The 17,620-nt window shown below is 40.3% G+C and overlaps 3 protein-coding genes across 3 annotated transcripts; 1 reads left to right on the top strand and 2 right to left on the bottom strand.

Moving 5' to 3' along the window:
• Positions 1-961: 961 nt before the first annotated feature.
• Positions 962-2,493, bottom strand: LOC147049369 (green-sensitive opsin-like). Its single transcript, XM_085924671.1, has 5 exons — positions 2,109-2,493; positions 1,882-2,050; positions 1,458-1,623; positions 1,134-1,373; positions 962-1,060 (listed from the first exon to the last, which is right to left on the bottom strand). The coding sequence occupies exons 1-5, from the start codon at positions 2,491-2,493 to the stop codon at positions 962-964; spliced, it is 1,059 nt and encodes a 352-aa protein (XP_085780797.1).
• A 6,041-nt stretch (positions 2,494-8,534) lies between these two features.
• Positions 8,535-13,131, top strand: LOC147049368 (sodium- and chloride-dependent GABA transporter 2-like). Its single transcript, XM_085923877.1, has 14 exons — positions 8,535-8,721; positions 9,006-9,140; positions 9,349-9,489; positions 9,652-9,736; positions 9,814-9,946; positions 10,074-10,208; positions 10,445-10,548; positions 10,830-10,954; positions 11,020-11,132; positions 11,207-11,344; positions 11,418-11,520; positions 11,601-11,701; positions 12,611-12,781; positions 12,896-13,131. Exons 1-14 carry the CDS (start codon positions 8,535-8,537, stop codon positions 12,983-12,985), a joined length of 1,761 nt encoding a protein of 586 aa, XP_085780003.1. The 3' UTR covers positions 12,986-13,131.
• A 95-nt stretch (positions 13,132-13,226) lies between these two features.
• Positions 13,227-16,831, bottom strand: LOC147049367 (sodium- and chloride-dependent GABA transporter 2-like). The gene is made up of 14 exons (XM_085923875.1): positions 16,654-16,831; positions 16,306-16,440; positions 16,106-16,246; positions 15,948-16,026; positions 15,746-15,878; positions 15,515-15,649; positions 15,036-15,139; positions 14,778-14,902; positions 14,590-14,702; positions 14,341-14,478; positions 14,158-14,260; positions 13,980-14,080; positions 13,685-13,855; positions 13,227-13,331 (listed from the first exon to the last, which is right to left on the bottom strand). The coding sequence occupies exons 1-14, from the start codon at positions 16,829-16,831 to the stop codon at positions 13,227-13,229; spliced, it is 1,761 nt and encodes a 586-aa protein (XP_085780001.1).
• Positions 16,832-17,620: the final 789 nt, after the last annotated feature.

The raw sequence follows: 17,620 nt of genomic DNA, 5'->3' as shown, positions 1-17,620 counted from the left end.
ATTTAGTATTATAGTGTTACAAAGGGTTTGGAATTAAAAAATATTTTTCCTACTCCTTTTTCTGAATATGTATTAGCTTTTTTATAATCTGTTTTATTTATTTATTTTTCTTTTTAAACATTCAAAAATAAATACATTAATTCATTCAGTCAATGAAAAGAAAGCAACACCACCATGACAGTTGCTCATTTAATTTCAAGATAATCTGTTGATTTTGAATTGTTTTAGCATCCATTTCCAGAATGCCTTCATTAGAGGACTTCTAACATATTAGTTGAGTCTGTTGACACACATTGGATTGGCACACTGTTGACCTACCATTGCGTGTTAAGTAGTCTGTGATTAACCGTTTGATAAGATCAGCAGCTGTCAGGTTGGCAGTCAAGATGGAACTGAGAGTCTGCATTATTTCAGATGTTTGAAGTGTGCCCAAACAGAAACATCTCCAAATCAAAAGTCAAAGGAGTACACACAAATGTTTTCATGCATGCATTTATTTACTCCAACCTATGTTTTTTTTTTCTTCTTTTTTTGCGAAATAGTATACATAAAAACAGTCACATTGAAACAGCCCAATGAACCATCACATAATGCCATGAAAATAACCTCGCATATGGGCCCAGTATTGCCGTGCCGCAGCGGGTTCGAACTTGATAGTCGAGCGTTAAGGAGTGCCGTCATACTCTGTGTTGTGTCGTCACAGTTCATTCACACTCGCACATTGATGTGCACACACAGACGGACGACACCATGCGCAACTTCTGTAGCATTCTGGGATCTCTCTTGTACCGTTTTCTTTTGATATATACATATTGACAGATGGGTTGATATTTGTTTGTGTGTCCATTCATTTTCCGTAATTCCATTTGGCAAAAGTCCAGGATGTTTTTTTTTTTTTTTTCATGAGATGGTTTCCAAATCAATGAGGAAAATGTCCATAGATTTTGAGGTGTCATTATATTTAAGACACAGAAGACACTTCTGTCTTGCTGGTGGACACTGAACTCTCATCCTCCACCATGCCGCCCATCCCAATAGTGCTCAGCATGCAGTTACGGAACTAGAAGGGGGGAAAAAAAAAAAGAAGAGTTCAGGAATGAAGTGAAGACGTAAAGACAATCTTCTGCACCAACCTGTTTGTTCATCAGCACATAGATGACCGGGTTGTACAAAGCAGAGCTCTTTGCAAAGAAGGCGGGGAGAGCAGCAGTCAGAGGAGAGAAGTAAGCTCCCTTGTTCATGAAGATCCAGCCAGCGAAGGTGGCATATGGGGTCCAAGCAATCAGGAAGCCAAAGACCATCAGGATGCACATACGTGTTACTTCCTTCTCAGCTTTTTGGGTGGAAGCAGAATCCTGCTGCTGGGCTGCGGCCTTGAAGCAAAGCGTAGAAGACGTTCAAGGTTCAAATTCAACAAGGAGCGACAGATGGGTGATTAAGTGCGTCACGCTACTTACAGCTTTGACTGTAAGCACAAGGCTGCCGTAAGTGAAGAAAATAAGGAAGACGGGAATGAAGAAGTGGACCACAAACATGTAGATGACGTAGGATTCGTTGTTGAAGCCTGGAGCCAGAGTGTAGTAGTCAGGTCCGCAGGAGCACTGCATGCCCTCAGGGAGGTATCTGTGGAGAAGTCCACAGATTGTTGCTAAGAAGTCATCTTTAGGTTCGCGCTGCAAGAAGGTCACTTAGACAATCTGGGTGGAGTTAAACACTCTTTTTTTTTTCTACAGCTCAGAAACATGCAAGATTTATTAAGGGCTCTAGAATATCACGACAAAATATCAGGCTGGGGTGTGGCCCGCCTGTTGACCTTCACCAACCTTTAGATATCTTTTGACTGGGCTGGCATAAATTTGATTAAAAAAAAAAAAGGTTTACCTGGACCATCCAAACAGTGGGGGTGCGGCACATGCAAGAGCCATGATCCAGGTGAACAAAACTCCAATTCCAGCGTGGGTGCCGCTGAATTTGAAGCTTCCCATAGGTTTGCAGACGACAATGTATCTCTCCACGGCCAACACCACCAGAGACCAGAGCGCAACTTCACCTGCAGGAAAATATGCTTAGGAATTGATCTTTTCCCGCCACTTCATTCACGTTCTTACCTCCGAGCGTGGCCATGAATCCCTCGATTGCGCAGAAGGTGGCTCCCAGGATGAAGTAGCCGTTGACAGCCGATGTGATTGTGATGGTGAACCCGAAGGAGCACATGATGAGACCAGCCACAGCCAAGTTGACCAGGATGTAATTGAGAGGTGTTTGAAGCTTCTTGTTCTGAGCCGTGACAAACAATGTCAGCCCATTGATGGGGGCTCCACCGCAGATCAGGAAGAGCATGTAACAAGCCAGCATCCGATACCAAATGGGATCCACCATGTAATACTGCTGATATTCAAAGGGACTCCTAACAATCCCAGTCCTGTTGGACATGGGGATGTAGAAGTTTTTGCCCTCTGTGCCATTCGGCTCAAAGTTTCCTTCCCAACCCATCGTTAAGGTGGTTAGAGGGAGCTTCGGTCCGTCCAAACTCGGATAGAGTGTCGTCTCAATCGGTGTTGAAAGCCAAACTCCACTCCAGCGGCTTATGTCGCCCCGGGTGTTGTTTTATACCTCCTTGTGGTGATCCTCAAATTGGGCAAATTAGATTACAGGAGGATTGAGAGCCAGCGTGCGGCTCAAGTCTGACCAATTATTGACTTTGCCAAAGCATGAAGGCAGTGTGGGTCACGTCATTAATCCCCGATCAACCGTCGCACACTTTTACAGTTAATGGGGACTTTATTTCCTTTTCTATGACCCACATGTCAACATTAAATATTGGTATTAGCCAAAAACTGTTTCCCGCCTTTTATTTCCTTGGTCATGGATTATATTTTTGTAGTTTTAATGCACTGACTATATAATCACTATTTTAAAAGTAAATACTCTTGTCTTGGGTGATTGTGTGAAGCTTGGAATAATAAATATCTGCGTTACTAACGCCTAGTTTAAGACTTTATTTAAATGAAAGCTTAACGTGAGAGATCAGAGAGATCAAACCGTGATGCCATCACGGTACTTGGAAATGATTGGCTGCAACTTGTCCTACGAAATATTTTAAAACGAAAACAAATATCTTTACTATCGTCACCTTCTTCACAGCTTCACTCCTCAACTTTGACATAAAATGTTTTACTTTACAACTTGAATGTTTATTTGGAGCCACAAGAATGTATCATAATTTAACTCCCTAATCCTGATTGGGATGTAAATCCTTCACGACACATAGATTAAAAAAAAAAAATTAAAAAAAAAAAATTCATTAGTTTGTTGGTCCTATAGCAAATGACCTATATGAACCGGTACCGGGCAGTGAACTCGAGGACTACAAATTGATCCTACTCATCTCCAAAATCATTATCTGTACTTTCTTGTCAAAATGTAATTATTATTATTTTTTTGTCTTCAAGCAAAGTAATATGGTGACCGCTGAACATAGTCCCAGCTATTGGCTAGTCGACACTGACATGTGGACGCCATATGCCACTTTCACCATACGGATTTTCACTCAATTGGACTAATGTAATCTCTACTTTCCTAACATTTGTGTAAAACCAGTGGGTTGGTTTTTTTTTTCAAAATACTTTCAATAGTGACCTCTCGGTCAAGTTACAGTTCCCTCATTTGATTGTGCAAGCATGCAACAATTTGGATCTTGGGTGTGTACCAAAGTGATGAAGCGGTATCAAATATTTGTTGTTTTTTCTCCCCAAATTATGTTGTTAATCCAATATTAACCTCTCTCATAAGCTCCATCATATTCGCAATGCCCTCAAGATCATTCGATTGTGCAAACATGCCTAACAATTTGAATTGGGAGTGTATAACAAGTAAAGTGACGAAGCAATATTAAGCAACTAATTCCAAAATGATGGTACCGTGCACTCGGCATACAAAAGATTTTACTCTTACGGCATCTCAATCCATGTGAAATAGTAGTTAATCAACATAAAGGGGGTTAAAGAAAGCGCTTCCTGTGATAATTACAGGTTATCACTTCCACAGCTTGGCGTCAACAGACACTGTGGCCCTCTAACCGTGATTTGAAGAGGAAGTGTGATCAGGTTAATCACCTTATGGGTCCACACCCAGGCCACGTCTCATAACTTTCTTCGCCAAGGGAATATTTTACTTTGGAAAACTATGTACGTTGTAATCATTATCAGGAATCAGTTTACTTACTATACTGTACATTTTATTTGGATTTCATAAACACTGTAAGAGAATGTGGATGGGTCAAAATATGGCTCACAGGTACATATTTTGCGCAGGTCTGCTCTGCAGCCTCATGAGGTGAATGGCTTGGTCAATTTAAGATCTTTCTTTCTTTCATTTCCTCCTTTCTTGCTTTGGAGCATTATCTTAGGGACGCAATGCATTGGCTCGTGCACATCTGTTGGCCACCATAAATCAAGAAGATTAAGAGACAGAGGAAAGTTTTGTCTTCAGACATTCCACCCATTCCAATTGTGCTGAGCAAGCAATTATGGAACTGAAAGACACACAAGGTTAAATTTTCATCTGCTTGGCTGTTGAATTAAAAAAAAAAAAAACAGATGTCAACAAATAAAATCAATAATGTGGAAGCTAAAGTGATTACTGAATGACCCTCATCTTAGGGCTTGGGATAGACAGAAGAGGATAACCTTTAGTGGTTTCAAATGATAATGCACTTACCCTGTGACTGGATTAGTTATGTGTTCCTTTTTCTGACCTTTAGTTATCTTTCACTTCTTGACAACATATCGTCAATGTTGTGTTGTTTTAACATGCATAATTAGGACGCATTTTGCAAATTTCTGCAGAGAGATGACCACATTTATGGAGAACTTGCACACTCTTTCTTTCCTTCTGTCGGTTTTTCTCTACGTTTGTACATCTCTCAAACCTTGTCTACAGTATAAATTAAAATCCTCGACTTGTCAACTTGATCCCCTTGGTCAAATCCGGTCCCTTTCTCACTGTTTCCCCTTCATTCCAGCATTAATCGTTCCTCTCTGTCTGTCTGTCTGTCTGCCTGTCTGCCTGTCTGTCTGTCAGTCTCTCTCTCTCTCTCTCTCTCTCTCTCTCTCTCTCTCTCTCTCTCTCTCTCTCTCTCTCTCTAAAAAGTTCATTTTAGTTACATTTGTAAAAAATAAAAAATAAATAAAAAAAATATTTTTGTATTTTATTTATTTCACAAAAAGTTTTGTCACTGCAGTTATTCTAATTTTCGCTTACTCAAATAGTAGTGATCATGCAATTGCTTGGCCTATAACAAGTTGCACATTAGTATTTTTTTTATTTTTTATTTTGCCTTATGATGGGATTTTAATGCATTAATACATATAGCAACCACAGGAAGCCATGTGTCATCCATAAGTACATATGACAATACCTACCATACAAAAGGGATTTCCGGAGCAAGGCGCTTGCGTTCATCTGCTTAGTGTCCAGAAATTGTCACGAACAAGCCTTCCTAATCTTCAATCCTCACAAATTGGATTCACACCTTGTACGCAATTGCAAGGCGTTTAGTAGGTTGTCTGTGCATTGCAGAGCGTCTGTGCATACTACGTTAAAGGTGCCCCCTGTTCACCTCAATTGGCAAAGGTGATTACAGCAGTGTAGCAAATCATAGCGGGTCGAAGCTATCCTCTGTGCAGAGATCTTTGGAGAGGCAAAGATTAAAGGAGCCATGTGGACAAATTCGCATTTTGTATGGCGTCAATAAAAAAAAAAAAATCTGGAGATCTGTAGATGTTCATGGATGTTTGGAGTTGTATATTTTGTCTCATAGCATTAACAGTTATGATGGCTTGTCCATCTTCACTTATTTTATCTTCTTGCTCGATGTGCCGTATGCTTAACTACTGTCTTCCCTTAGTGGTGATGATAATTGTCCCAAGCGTATCATATTCACAGTTCTGAGGGAGATAATTGGTCAGTCAGTGGAGGTTAGAAAGGATTGGCAACTTGACAGTGTTTAGCCACAGACGTATACAGCCAAGTGTTGAAAATCGCATTGATGATGCAATGTTAAGGGCTGAAAAATGATTTTTCCTGAAAACTGACCATTTTGGAAGGTACAATGTTTAGGCCTGACAGCAGTGATATAAACATTGTAGTAATGATTCGGGTAAGTCGGCTGTTAGTTTACAGTACCTGAGCTGTAAATAAGATTGATAGACAAGATTTGAGCTCCTCGTAAGCTGGAAGCAGGTGACAAGTAACACATTGCTTAAATGAGATTAGCTGGCAGTGCACTGAACAGCAACGCGAGTAGCGGATGTAAAGTGTGGCAGGATGTCGGACACCGACAGGAAGCGGAAAATGGACATAAGCATTTAGTAGGTCAGGACGAGACGTCACAGAACTGACCAGAAACATGAATGAAACACATTTGTTGATGCTTACTGGGATCCACTGAATGCTGACTAGAATGTATTTCCAACATTTGCAGAGCTTTTTTCGAAAGATTTTATCGAGGTGTTGAGTAGATGTATTATTGTAATCCAGACACAGCTCTTTGTTTTTGCATCCACAGAACAGATACTATGTTCATGAGCCGCTTCCATTTTGTACGACTCGTGTACGACTTGATCAACAATAATTAACAGCGGGTAAAAGGCAGTATCTATGACGACACGTTAAAATGGGTCACTATCTCTCACTGCTATAAACGTTAAATAAGTGAACACTTTCCCCCTGGCTAGTCCTGACAGATCCCATTTAATTCCTGATCTGTGCTCTAATCCCAAGTGCCCAAGACAAATACTCCTATAATACTTCCTTTACTTCGACTGTCATGCAGTCCATTGATATGTGCATTCACACGTTGGACTAAAACTCAGATATTGGAAAGTGAAGTGGATAAAAAGGCCCCTGGCAATATCGTGCAAATGTCATGTATGGATTTTTCTAACGTCTGCACTGGGCTATGGAGAGTCGATGATGAGGAGGAGTGGGATGATGAACAACAAGGAAGGGCAGCACCTCCGAGGGGCCAAGCCTGAAATATCAAGTAGATGCATGGGTGGCTCACATGGAAGCCCTCATGTGTGCAAAAATGGAGAGAGAGCGAGTCCAGCCCCCAAGCGCTGGACACTATTGTTATAGAACATTGAAAAAACACCGTTACATTGTGTTTGATGACATAATATTTACTTTCTGTTTAAATGTTTGTTATTGTCATTTGTCTTATTTGTCTATTTATTTATGTATTGTTTATTTATTGGGTTATTTGCTTATTACTTATTCATCGCTCTTGTCTATTTGTTTTTAATCTTTGTGCTATTTGCTTGTATGTGTTGTGTAATATGTCTAGTCACCGCGGGACGGTGAGAAACGTAATTTCGATCTCTTTGTGTGCCTTAACATGTGAAGAATTTTACAATAAAGCGGACTTTGACTTTGACTTTGATTTAGAGCAGTGGTCTTGTCGTTTTGGTCCATATTTGCAAGAAAGGAAAGTAGAAAAATACATTACAACTCAGGTACATGTACCATTTTTGGCCCTTTATAAAGATATATATTTATAAAAAACTCCAAGAGATCAGATAATATTATCAGATAATGTGGGTTTTTCATCTTAAGATGTTAAGGATAAGAAAAAAATAAACACTGTTGACACGGTGAGACAGTGTTTGCTCAGAAAAACGATGCAAATTATGATGGTCTAAAGTAAACCTTTGTGAACACTTAACTTGATATGCACGTCACACCCGTCAAAGTAATTATGACAGTTGTTAAATTACAATGCAGTTTGAAAAATAATCATTACTACTTTTTTCAATTACCATGTGGTCAACAAAACAGTTTGCTGTACAAAGCCATTTTGGCAAGCTCTACCAAACGTTTGAGGCATTTTTTACAACCCTTCTCGAAAACCAGCAAAATGTCATTTTTAGACTATTTGAGAACAAAAATTTGACCAAAGTAGCTTTTAATTGGATCTACCCCAGTTAAAAATAAAAAAAAACATTCCAATGTGCCTGTATTATAAAGTAGCACTACCCTAATGATGCCAGCCCCATTTATTCTTGGGGCTGACATCACTTCTGTCACCTATTTGTTCCGTCATTCCAAAAACCGCAAATGATGGCAAAGGAGTAAAACATTGAGAACCGGTTTTTTTTTGCCGTGCCTATTTGTAATGGTACTGTTAAGTAAGGGTAGGCGTAGAAAGGGTGTGGCGATGACGCAGGTATCTTTTATCTCACCACACTGAAAAGACTACACTACAAATAAAATGTGAGTTAAAGAATATCTCTGCATGCTGCGCACCTGTCATCGGAGATCGGAACGCAATTTACGATCTGCGCCCGGTTTATGTGTTAATGCTATCTTTTTGCTCCGGTTACCTCAAACGGTGAGAAATGGTGTCATCAAATACATGTTATTTAAAGTATTTAAATGAGTTCATTGTTGATTTTTTTTTTTCGAGGTTCAGCCTCAATCAAAACAAGTATGCTTCTGCTAATCTTAACTGTGGGTTACATTGTTGCAGTGCCATGGAAGAGCCAAATGACCCAGAGGTCAAGTTAAAGGCGAAGAAGAAAACCGCCTCTCCCGGACCCATCCTTCTGGCCAGAGGAGAGTGGTCAAATAAAAGAGAGTTTCTCCTCGCAGTTGCTGGAGAAATCATTGGACTTGGAAATGTATGGCGGTTTCCTTACCTGTGCTACAAAAATGGAGGCGGTGAGTTGGAAAAACAAGGCAATTGTGGGCTGACATGGCCTATTTAGAGTGCCTCGTTGTCAGCCCGTGAGTGTATGCACATCTTGGAGAGAAAGGAGCATTAGGAGACACCCATTTATAGAGTTAATGAGCAAAAAAATAAATAATTGATCTGGAGGTGAGACATTTTTATCACTTACCGGGATTTGGATTATTTCAATTTTAATTGGAGGATTCAGTTGTGTATTTATCATTTGTGTTGTTTTTGTATTGAATATATGTCTCTTTATTTTTCCCCTCACCAGGGGTGTTCTTGATCCCTTATGTAGTCTTCCTCTTTGCATGTGGCATCCCTCTATTTCTGCTGGAGATCGCTATGGGCCAGTACACCAAACAGGGCGCCATTACCTGCTGGAAGCAAATCTGTCCCCTCTTTGGAGGTAAAAATGCATTGTTGAGCTTTGGCATTATGTGAAACAACTTGAACAAATTACAGCCAATATAAGAGCTGTGAGAAAAGATATTTCCTTCTATTTTGAGTGATATTCATTTAGTTTGTTTGCTGTTGTTGCCTTACTGCATTATTTGGCCGTCAATTTGATGATGTCATGATTTTGAAATTTATATGACGATGTTTTTTTCTTTTAGGGATTGGTTATGGAACTCTGGTTGTAATTGTATACTTTAGCGTCTATTACATCATCATATTGGTGTGGGCATTTGTGTACCTCTTCTCTTCCTTCACCTCTCAGCTTCCATGGGCAAGCTGCAGAAACAGTTGGAACACAGGTATGTGCGTGCGTGCGTGTGTGCGTGCTGTCAAGCGATTAAAATACTTCATCACGATTAATCACATTTTCTATTATTAACTCATAATTAATCACGATACGTATTTATACATGTACAAGTACATCAGCTGTACACAATGTATGATGGCTGTCTTTGCAACAGAGACATGTTTGGAATTCAGCCCAAGTCGTGTTCTCAACTGGACTGTGACAGAAAACGCAACAAGCCCTGTGAGGGAGTTTTGGGAGTAAGTTCAAATGTGTAACAAAAAGAACACAAAGAAGTTAGGAAAGTGCCTAATGTTAAGGCTAATGCGATCCACAGGAGACGAGTACTGAACATGACGGGAAGTGCCCACGAAATGGGTAATGTTCGATGGGAGTTGGCTCTGTTTCTTCTTTTTTCTTGGATCATCTGTTACTTCTGCGTGTGGAAAGGAGTGAAGTCCACAGGAAAGGTAGATCATTTTTACACACAGTCTACCTCGAGGTGTCTGTCTGTCTGTTTGTCTGTCCGGCTGCTGGAAAGCATTGGATCAGAAGGCAATTTGGAATTTTGTTTTCACTTCCGACTCGGTCTGACAGGTTGTGTATTTCACGGCCACATTTCCGTACTTGATGTTGGCCGTGCTGCTTGTCCGTGGGCTGACGCTACCCGGGGCCATAGATGGCATCAAATTTTACCTCTACCCAGAACCATCCCGCCTGGCTGATCCGCAGGTATGAGCCTCTCAATCGGTTGACATGACATGACATATCAAAACACAGTAATCCATAACAAGAAATCTTCACACAAATTTTAAAAAGGTTGACCCTGTGTCAGGGTTCAATGTTTGTATGGATGACCGTGGGGGACCCAATTGCAGGGGAGGAGGGAGGCAAGACCAAGGCTCAGGAGAAATCTCCCAAAATGATTTATTTACTACCGACGTGCCTCTTATGTCATTGTTTGGCAGGTCTGGATGGATGCCGGCACGCAAATATTTTATTCTTATGCTCTTTGCATCGGTTGTTTGACGGCGCTTGGAAGCTATAACAAGTACAACAATAACTGTTACAAGTAAGTTGACATGAAACCTGTTGTATCAGTACGACTTGATGTACACCTGAACAATTGAAGACTATCTTGTCTATAGCTGTGAATGTTATTGTGAGAAAATACATATTTATACCCTACCTTGCACCCAGTCAGCAAAGTTTTAGTTAACCCACAACCGCAATGACAATATGCCCTGTAGAAAAATGGACGAATGAAAATTTGCCAATATTTATGATGGAAATACAAACTTTTGGCTTGGACTTTAGTTGCAGAGTTGATCATTTTGTTGTTGTGCATTTTAGAGATTGCATCTATTTGAGCCTGCTGAACAGCACGACCAGTTTTGTGGCCGGTTTTGCAATCTTCTCAGTTCTTGGATTCATGGCTTATGAGCAGAACACGGATATATCCAAAGTAGCAGAATCAGGTAAAACGTCCCTCATTGTACCTGCAAGGAAATGTGATCACAAAAGCGCTCTTTTCCCGCCGCAGGTCCCGGCCTGGCCTTCATCGCTTACCCACGAGCTGTGTCCATGATGCCGTTTCCACAGCTTTGGGCCATCTTTTTTTTCACCATGATTATCCTGCTTGGATTGGACAGTGAGGTTGTCATATATGCTAATTCTCAAAGTGTATGCAAACGTGAACATAGTTTGTAACAAAAATGTCTCTTGTTCAGTTTGTTCTGATGGAAGCTCTTGTGACTGGAATTTGTGACATGAAACCTTCCGTCTTCTATGTTGGCCATCGACGCAAACTACTTCTTCTCCTCATCACTGTTGTGTGTTTCTTCATCGGTCTCTCCATGGTCACCGAGGTAAGGGAGAATGATCCTTACTTTCTGCGGTTCCATAGTTGTAATGATTCTAAAGTTGTCTCCCTTCACACAGGGTGGATTGTACATCTTTCAGTTGTTTGACTATTACTCCTGCAGCGGGATGACTCTGCTTCTCTTTGCCGTATTTCAGTCCGTGTGTATTGGGTGGGCTTATGGTGTGTAGATTTAACATTTCACATGGTTTCTGTCCTGGTCAGTCAAAGTTTTTTACCATCATTTCACCATGTGACCACAGGAGCAGATCGTTTCTATGACAACATTGAGGACATGATTGGATACAGGCCTTTACCGCTGATTAAATACACCTTGAAATATGTCACTCCAGTCGTCTGCATGGTAAGTATACATCCATCCAACCATTCATTTTCTGAAGCGCTGATCCTCATGAAGGTCACTGGCAGATGACTTGGGGCAGTAGGCAGGTAACACCCTAAACTGTTTGCCAACTAATCACAAACCACACAGACAAACATTCAGATCTATTTTTTTTTTTAATATGCAAACAGGCCTAAGAGCGCTCAGCGTAAACATTGCCACGTCCTCATTTTAAATATTTTTTATTTAAAATGATAAATGTCCTTCTGTGGCAACTTGGCAAACAACACCGTTTCTCACTGGGAGTTCCGGGAGTTTCTATTGCGCAACAGCCGATATGGTGACAGAAAGTAAACAAGACTGTAGACCTGGGTGGTATTTCAGAAAGTAGGCTTGTTACGCCTGAAATCAGGGAATCTCTGGGTTTCCAGTTCTCAGAAGAGATGTAATGAGCTAAGGGATGTAATGAAGCGTGTATCCATCATTCAAATCAGCAACATTCTCCGACCACATATATCAAGTTTTCTACATAGAGACATTCATTTATTCATTTCATTCATTTCGGTTAGACTCAGAGTTTGCTGAACCATCTCTACCCGGAATACCCTGCAGCCCTAAGGTGCGGCAATTTTTGATAACAACAGATGATCAACAATTTCTATTGAGAAATGAATGAAATGAATTATCTCATGATAGCCTCTATAATTAAAAAAAACATGTGTCTTGTATCATAACTGCATACTGGATGTTTGGATCAAACCAATCATCATTCAATAAGTTGTGAATCATTTATTGGAGCCAAACAAAGTTACCTCGATAGAAAGAAATCCAAGAAATGACAGTGAGCGATAGCCGTGATTCAAAATGGCGGTCAAACTAGCCAAGGTTCACTGTCGTTGTTTACACATATACATCTCTTTGTTTTTTCAGGGAACATTTATCTTCTCCTTGGTGAAATACAAACCTCTAAAGTTCAACGACACCATTGAGTATCCGTCGTGGGGTTATGCTTTGGGTTGGTTGTTTGTACTGTCTTCCACACTCATCGTTCCTATATGGATGGTGTACAAACTGATTAGAACTCCCGGGACTCTTCGTCAGGTAAGGCTTTGATTTAATTTGGATTCATTATCATAATATTAACCATAGAATGGATTCTATCCACACCAAATATTTTTAAAGTAATCGTAAACATTCTTCGTTCTTTCTTTCAAGCGGTTCACCATCCTTTGCACTCCATCTGAAGATCTTTCGTCATCCAAATCGGGCAACTATGTACTTGAACAGACAGACTCCATGTTGTGAACACACTGAGGTTTTCCATTGATCATTGTGAGGCACAGATCCATTTAACTTTAATGTTATTCAATGGTGACAACAATAAAGAAAAAAAAAACATCATGTCATTGTGAATTTGTTCCAAATTGATTGTCTCTGCGTCTGAATTACTATTACTCTTTATGTTATGTGAAAATTAAAGTCAACTATGATAAGAACGGTTACGCCAATATTGCTTTGTCTCAATCTGTGATGAGTCAATATTCTATTATCCGGCATGCATAAACAACTGACAGTCCTCCTCCTGATTCATTGCTTTCCTCGATGCGGGACAAGGTAAGTCTGCTGCTGGTGTGCTCAGAATTTTCAGTCTCTGCAGGGATTAGAAATAATTATAATTCAAAAAATTCAAGTGTAGTACCAAGACTGCCCTTTGAAGTTGCAAACTCTTCTGCTCATCATTTTTATTGTGGCAAATGATTTACATGATACAAACATGCTTCAAGCAGATCCAGAGCAGGGTTATCCTATTGTGAAAACATTCAAGTCAATTCTGTCTTCAATCAAAAATGCTTAACTGGCTGGATAACATGATGTGTGTTCCAAAAAAAACGGGCTCAGTTGGTACAAAAATGCACAAGAACTTAATTCCTCATCCACGTTTTTTTTTATAAGCGTATCACCTCCATATTGTATGTGTTGTTCTTTTTTTGCAGATTTTCTTACCTGTTTCAGCGTTCCAGGAGTGACACTGACTGCATAGAGCATCTGCAGCAACACTAGAATTGGTGTCGACAGAGCGAGGAGTCTTCCAATTGCGTATCCCCACCACGGGTATTCGTAAGTGTTCCTGAACTTGAGCGGTGTGTATTTTACTAAACTAAATACCAAAGTGCACTAAAAGAAACCAGTCGATAAAAGATATGTATGAATGTTTGTATCTATGAGACCACCAGATGGAGCCATAGAAAAAAACGTGTTAGTAGAACAATAGAGGCCGACCTTCTTTGCGAATACTTACAGTGCAGATAGCTGGTGTCAGGTACCGCCAACAGTATATCATAAAAGCCCAAGGATGATAGCCAATCATATCCTTTATGTTGTCGTACAAACGATCTGCCCCTTCAGAAAATATGATTAAATGCATATTTAGAAAGACCCCAGCGCTTAGTGAAAGGAACCAATCCAAGAGTGCATACCATAAAACCACCCAATGCAGACGGACTCGAGAATGGCAAAAAAGAGAAGACTCATCCCACTGCAGCCGTAGTGGTCAAACAACTGGAAAACATAGAGGCCTCCCTAAGAGCACAATTGTCATCAAATAATTGATCTTGTCTTTTTTTTCCTCCCATTATATTTCATGAAGCTTGATTGCTCACCTCTGTAACCATCAGAAGGCCTACAAAGAAGCTGGCAATACCAATTGCAAGAAGAAGAAGTTTACGTCGATATTCATTTCCAAAGATGGAAGGGAACATTTCAACTATGTTTGTGACCTGTGCCTCTATAATTATAAACTGTGGTGAGAACATAGATACACAAACCTTTTGTTTGGGTGAGGGGGATTGTTATAACAATACATTTTATTTCAACTCAGTAAATTTTTTTCTCTTTTCAGCTTGTCTTACCTCAGTATCTATTCCTATAAAAATGATCATAGAAAAGAAGCAAATGGCCCAAAGTTGAGGAAAAGACATCAGATCCACGGCGGGAGGGTAAGCGATAAATGCCAATCCCGGACCTGAAAAGACCACAAGTCATTGACACTTGACAGTGAGTAAGCTTCTGTTTTAAATGTACGGCCAATTATCTTCACCTGATTCAACCACAATGGATATATCCACACCGTGCTCCTTTGCCATAAAGCCAAGAACAGAAAAGACAGCAAAGCCGGCTACAAAGCTGGTCAACCCATTCAGCAGGCACAGATAAATACAGTCCCTATTGAGAAAACACAACAAATATAGTCAACTGTTGCAAAAGTATTTGTCAAGTTTGAATAGATTTAGCTGTATACAGGGTACTTTGTTGCAGTGACAACGTCATGTTAAACTGCTAATGACGAGATGTATACCTGTAGCAGTTGTTTGTGTACTTGTTGTGGCTACTTAAATTTGTCAGAGTCCCGAGGGAGACTGCATAGGAGTAGAAGATCTGGCTGCTGGCATCCAGCCATACCTGCCAAAGATGTATTTTTTCACTTCTTAAAGCAGGGGTGTCAAACTCATTTTTGTTGCGGGCTGTATCATAGATTCAATCTGAGGGACATTCTGACTGTCAATGCCTTATTTTATACAGTATAGGCTACACAACAAACTGATGATAGCTAGTTTTGAAATCACACATGACTAAGAACTCTTAGCAATTTCTCTATTTTTCAAAAGTGAAGACAATTTGTTATTTTAGTATTGACACATGAAGTCCATGCAGAATTTGTAGTTGCGGGCCACATAAAATGATGTGGCGGGCCGTATCTGGCCCCCGGGCCCTAGGTTTGACATCTACTATGTCTTAAAGCAAACCCCGCCAGTGAAAAGTAGACTATTATGGTACCATTGGATCGCTGAGCCGGGATACATCTGGGTAGAGGTAGAACTTGATTCCTTCCTTGGCTCCCGGCAATGTCACACCACGAACAAGCAACACCAACAACATGACATATGGAAATGTGGCGGTGAAGTAGACTACCTAGAGTAAAGCAACAAGGCATGTCTAATATTTCTTTAATCGTTGGTGTGTGAGATATTGTGCATACCGCATACAAAAAAATCTGCCAGACCTTACCTTCCCGGTGGTCTTTACGCCATTCCAAATACAGAGGATACACACTAGCCAGGCAAAAAGAAGACAAAGGGACAGGTCCCATCGAATGTTTCCGACATGTTCAATTCCACTTGATAATCCCAAAATTCTCCTCCTGGTCCAGACATCAATCAGAAACATCCACCAAAAGACACACTTGAGTCTTCTATGATGTTATACTTACTCCCAATACTCTACAACTGAAGATGTGCCATTTCTGAATTCTTGCAGTGTTTGATTGGGTCTGTACTCAAAACACTTGTCTTCATTTATGAAGTGAAATAAAGAAATAAAGTGAAATTAGGATCAGCGCTTGTTTTCCAAAAAAACAGCTCTCGGTACCTGTGTTCCAGCTGTTGAGGCAATTGGCCCAGGGGAGCTCAGATAAGAAGGATGAGAACAAGTAGCGGAAGGCCCAAGCAAGTAGGATGATGTAACACAACGCCAAGTAGAAAAGAAACAGCTGGTGTCCGTATCCTAAGGCTACATAGATGGAAAGTAGTCATTTATTCATTCATTCATTCATTCATTCATTCATTGACCTTGAAACAGAGAACAGACTTTTCTCCAGCATGCCACTCCACCCTGTCTGGTGTACTGGCCCAGCGATGTCTCCAGTAAGAAGAGGGCCACACCACATGTGCAGAAGAACAACAAATACGGTACGAGGAAGACTCCTATGAAACACAAATGACAGTTCTTAGAGAATGACTGATCTTCATTGTTTTTTATGAATGTATTTGTATGAAGGTTAAAAAGTTAGTTTTGGCAAAATGTTTTTGGGATGAGCGGGGAAACCGGAGTTCCCGTGAAAAATCCACGCAGGCACGGGGAGAACATGCAAACTCCACACAAGGACGGCCAGAGGTGGAATCTAACCCACTCTTTACCTCCTCCGTTTTTGTAGCAAAGGTATGGGAATGTCCAGATATTTCCCAGGCCAACAACACCTCCTGCAACAGCCAAGATGTATTCCATTTTCCTGGACCATTGCTCTCTCTGCTGCCTTTTGGGTGCAGCCACTGCTTTGGTCCTGCCGTTCCATGTGTTTAATTGTATGGGCTCCATTTTGACCTTTAGTTTGGACCAAACCAAATAGATTATATTAGGGGGCTACAATAAAGTACTATATTACAGAGCAAAAAACAAAAGTAAAAGGGTCACTAAAAAGCAGTAAAAGCAAAACACTGACAATGAAAATAATTTTATTGTGTTAATAAACCACCGTGTACAAAATCTAAGTTGTAATGCTAAAATGTAATGTTATCCTTATTTTATTCCTTTTTTCACATCATCAATGTCATGTTGTCCATGAATTTTCACATGAACAGCATTTGGTTACAATACCTTCATGTATAACCGATTTCTGTGATTGATTTTTTTTTAGTTGCAAGTTACAAAATATTTACACGTGGATTCTTTATGCTAATCTCTACAGCAAGCGATTGTTCACATACCTCTCTTTGGCACCGAGACGTTGTCCGTCTGCAGCAAGTTTTTTCCACAAGGGGCAGCTGAGTTGGTGTTACTCACCTCACTTTTGCGCTCCCAGGTATTTAAAGCGGTCCAACTTGCTACCATGCAAATCAACTAAACAAGTAGCAAAGCTGAGATGGCAAAACATATGCCTGAGTTCATTAATGAAGGAAAACCTCTTTACAGACTTTATCTATATCCAACATTGCGTGTGTCGGAAAACCAGATCATGCAATAAATCAGAGAAAGGCACACCTGGCCAGATTTGGAAGGGATGTAGACCCTCGTGTCGAAATGAACACCATCAATTACTATAAACACAATACTGGATATAGAATATGGTCACGATAAAGCCTCAAAACATTGTTCTGTTTATGGTAG

The sequence above is a fragment of the Syngnathus leptorhynchus genome, chromosome 11, assembly GCF_054491065.1.
Source record: "Syngnathus leptorhynchus isolate UIUO chromosome 11, UIUO_Slep, whole genome shotgun sequence".
Classification (NCBI taxonomy): domain Eukaryota; kingdom Metazoa; phylum Chordata; class Actinopteri; order Syngnathiformes; family Syngnathidae; genus Syngnathus; species Syngnathus leptorhynchus.
Note: the sequence above shows the minus strand (reverse complement) of the source record. Positions and strands in the feature narration are given on the sequence as shown.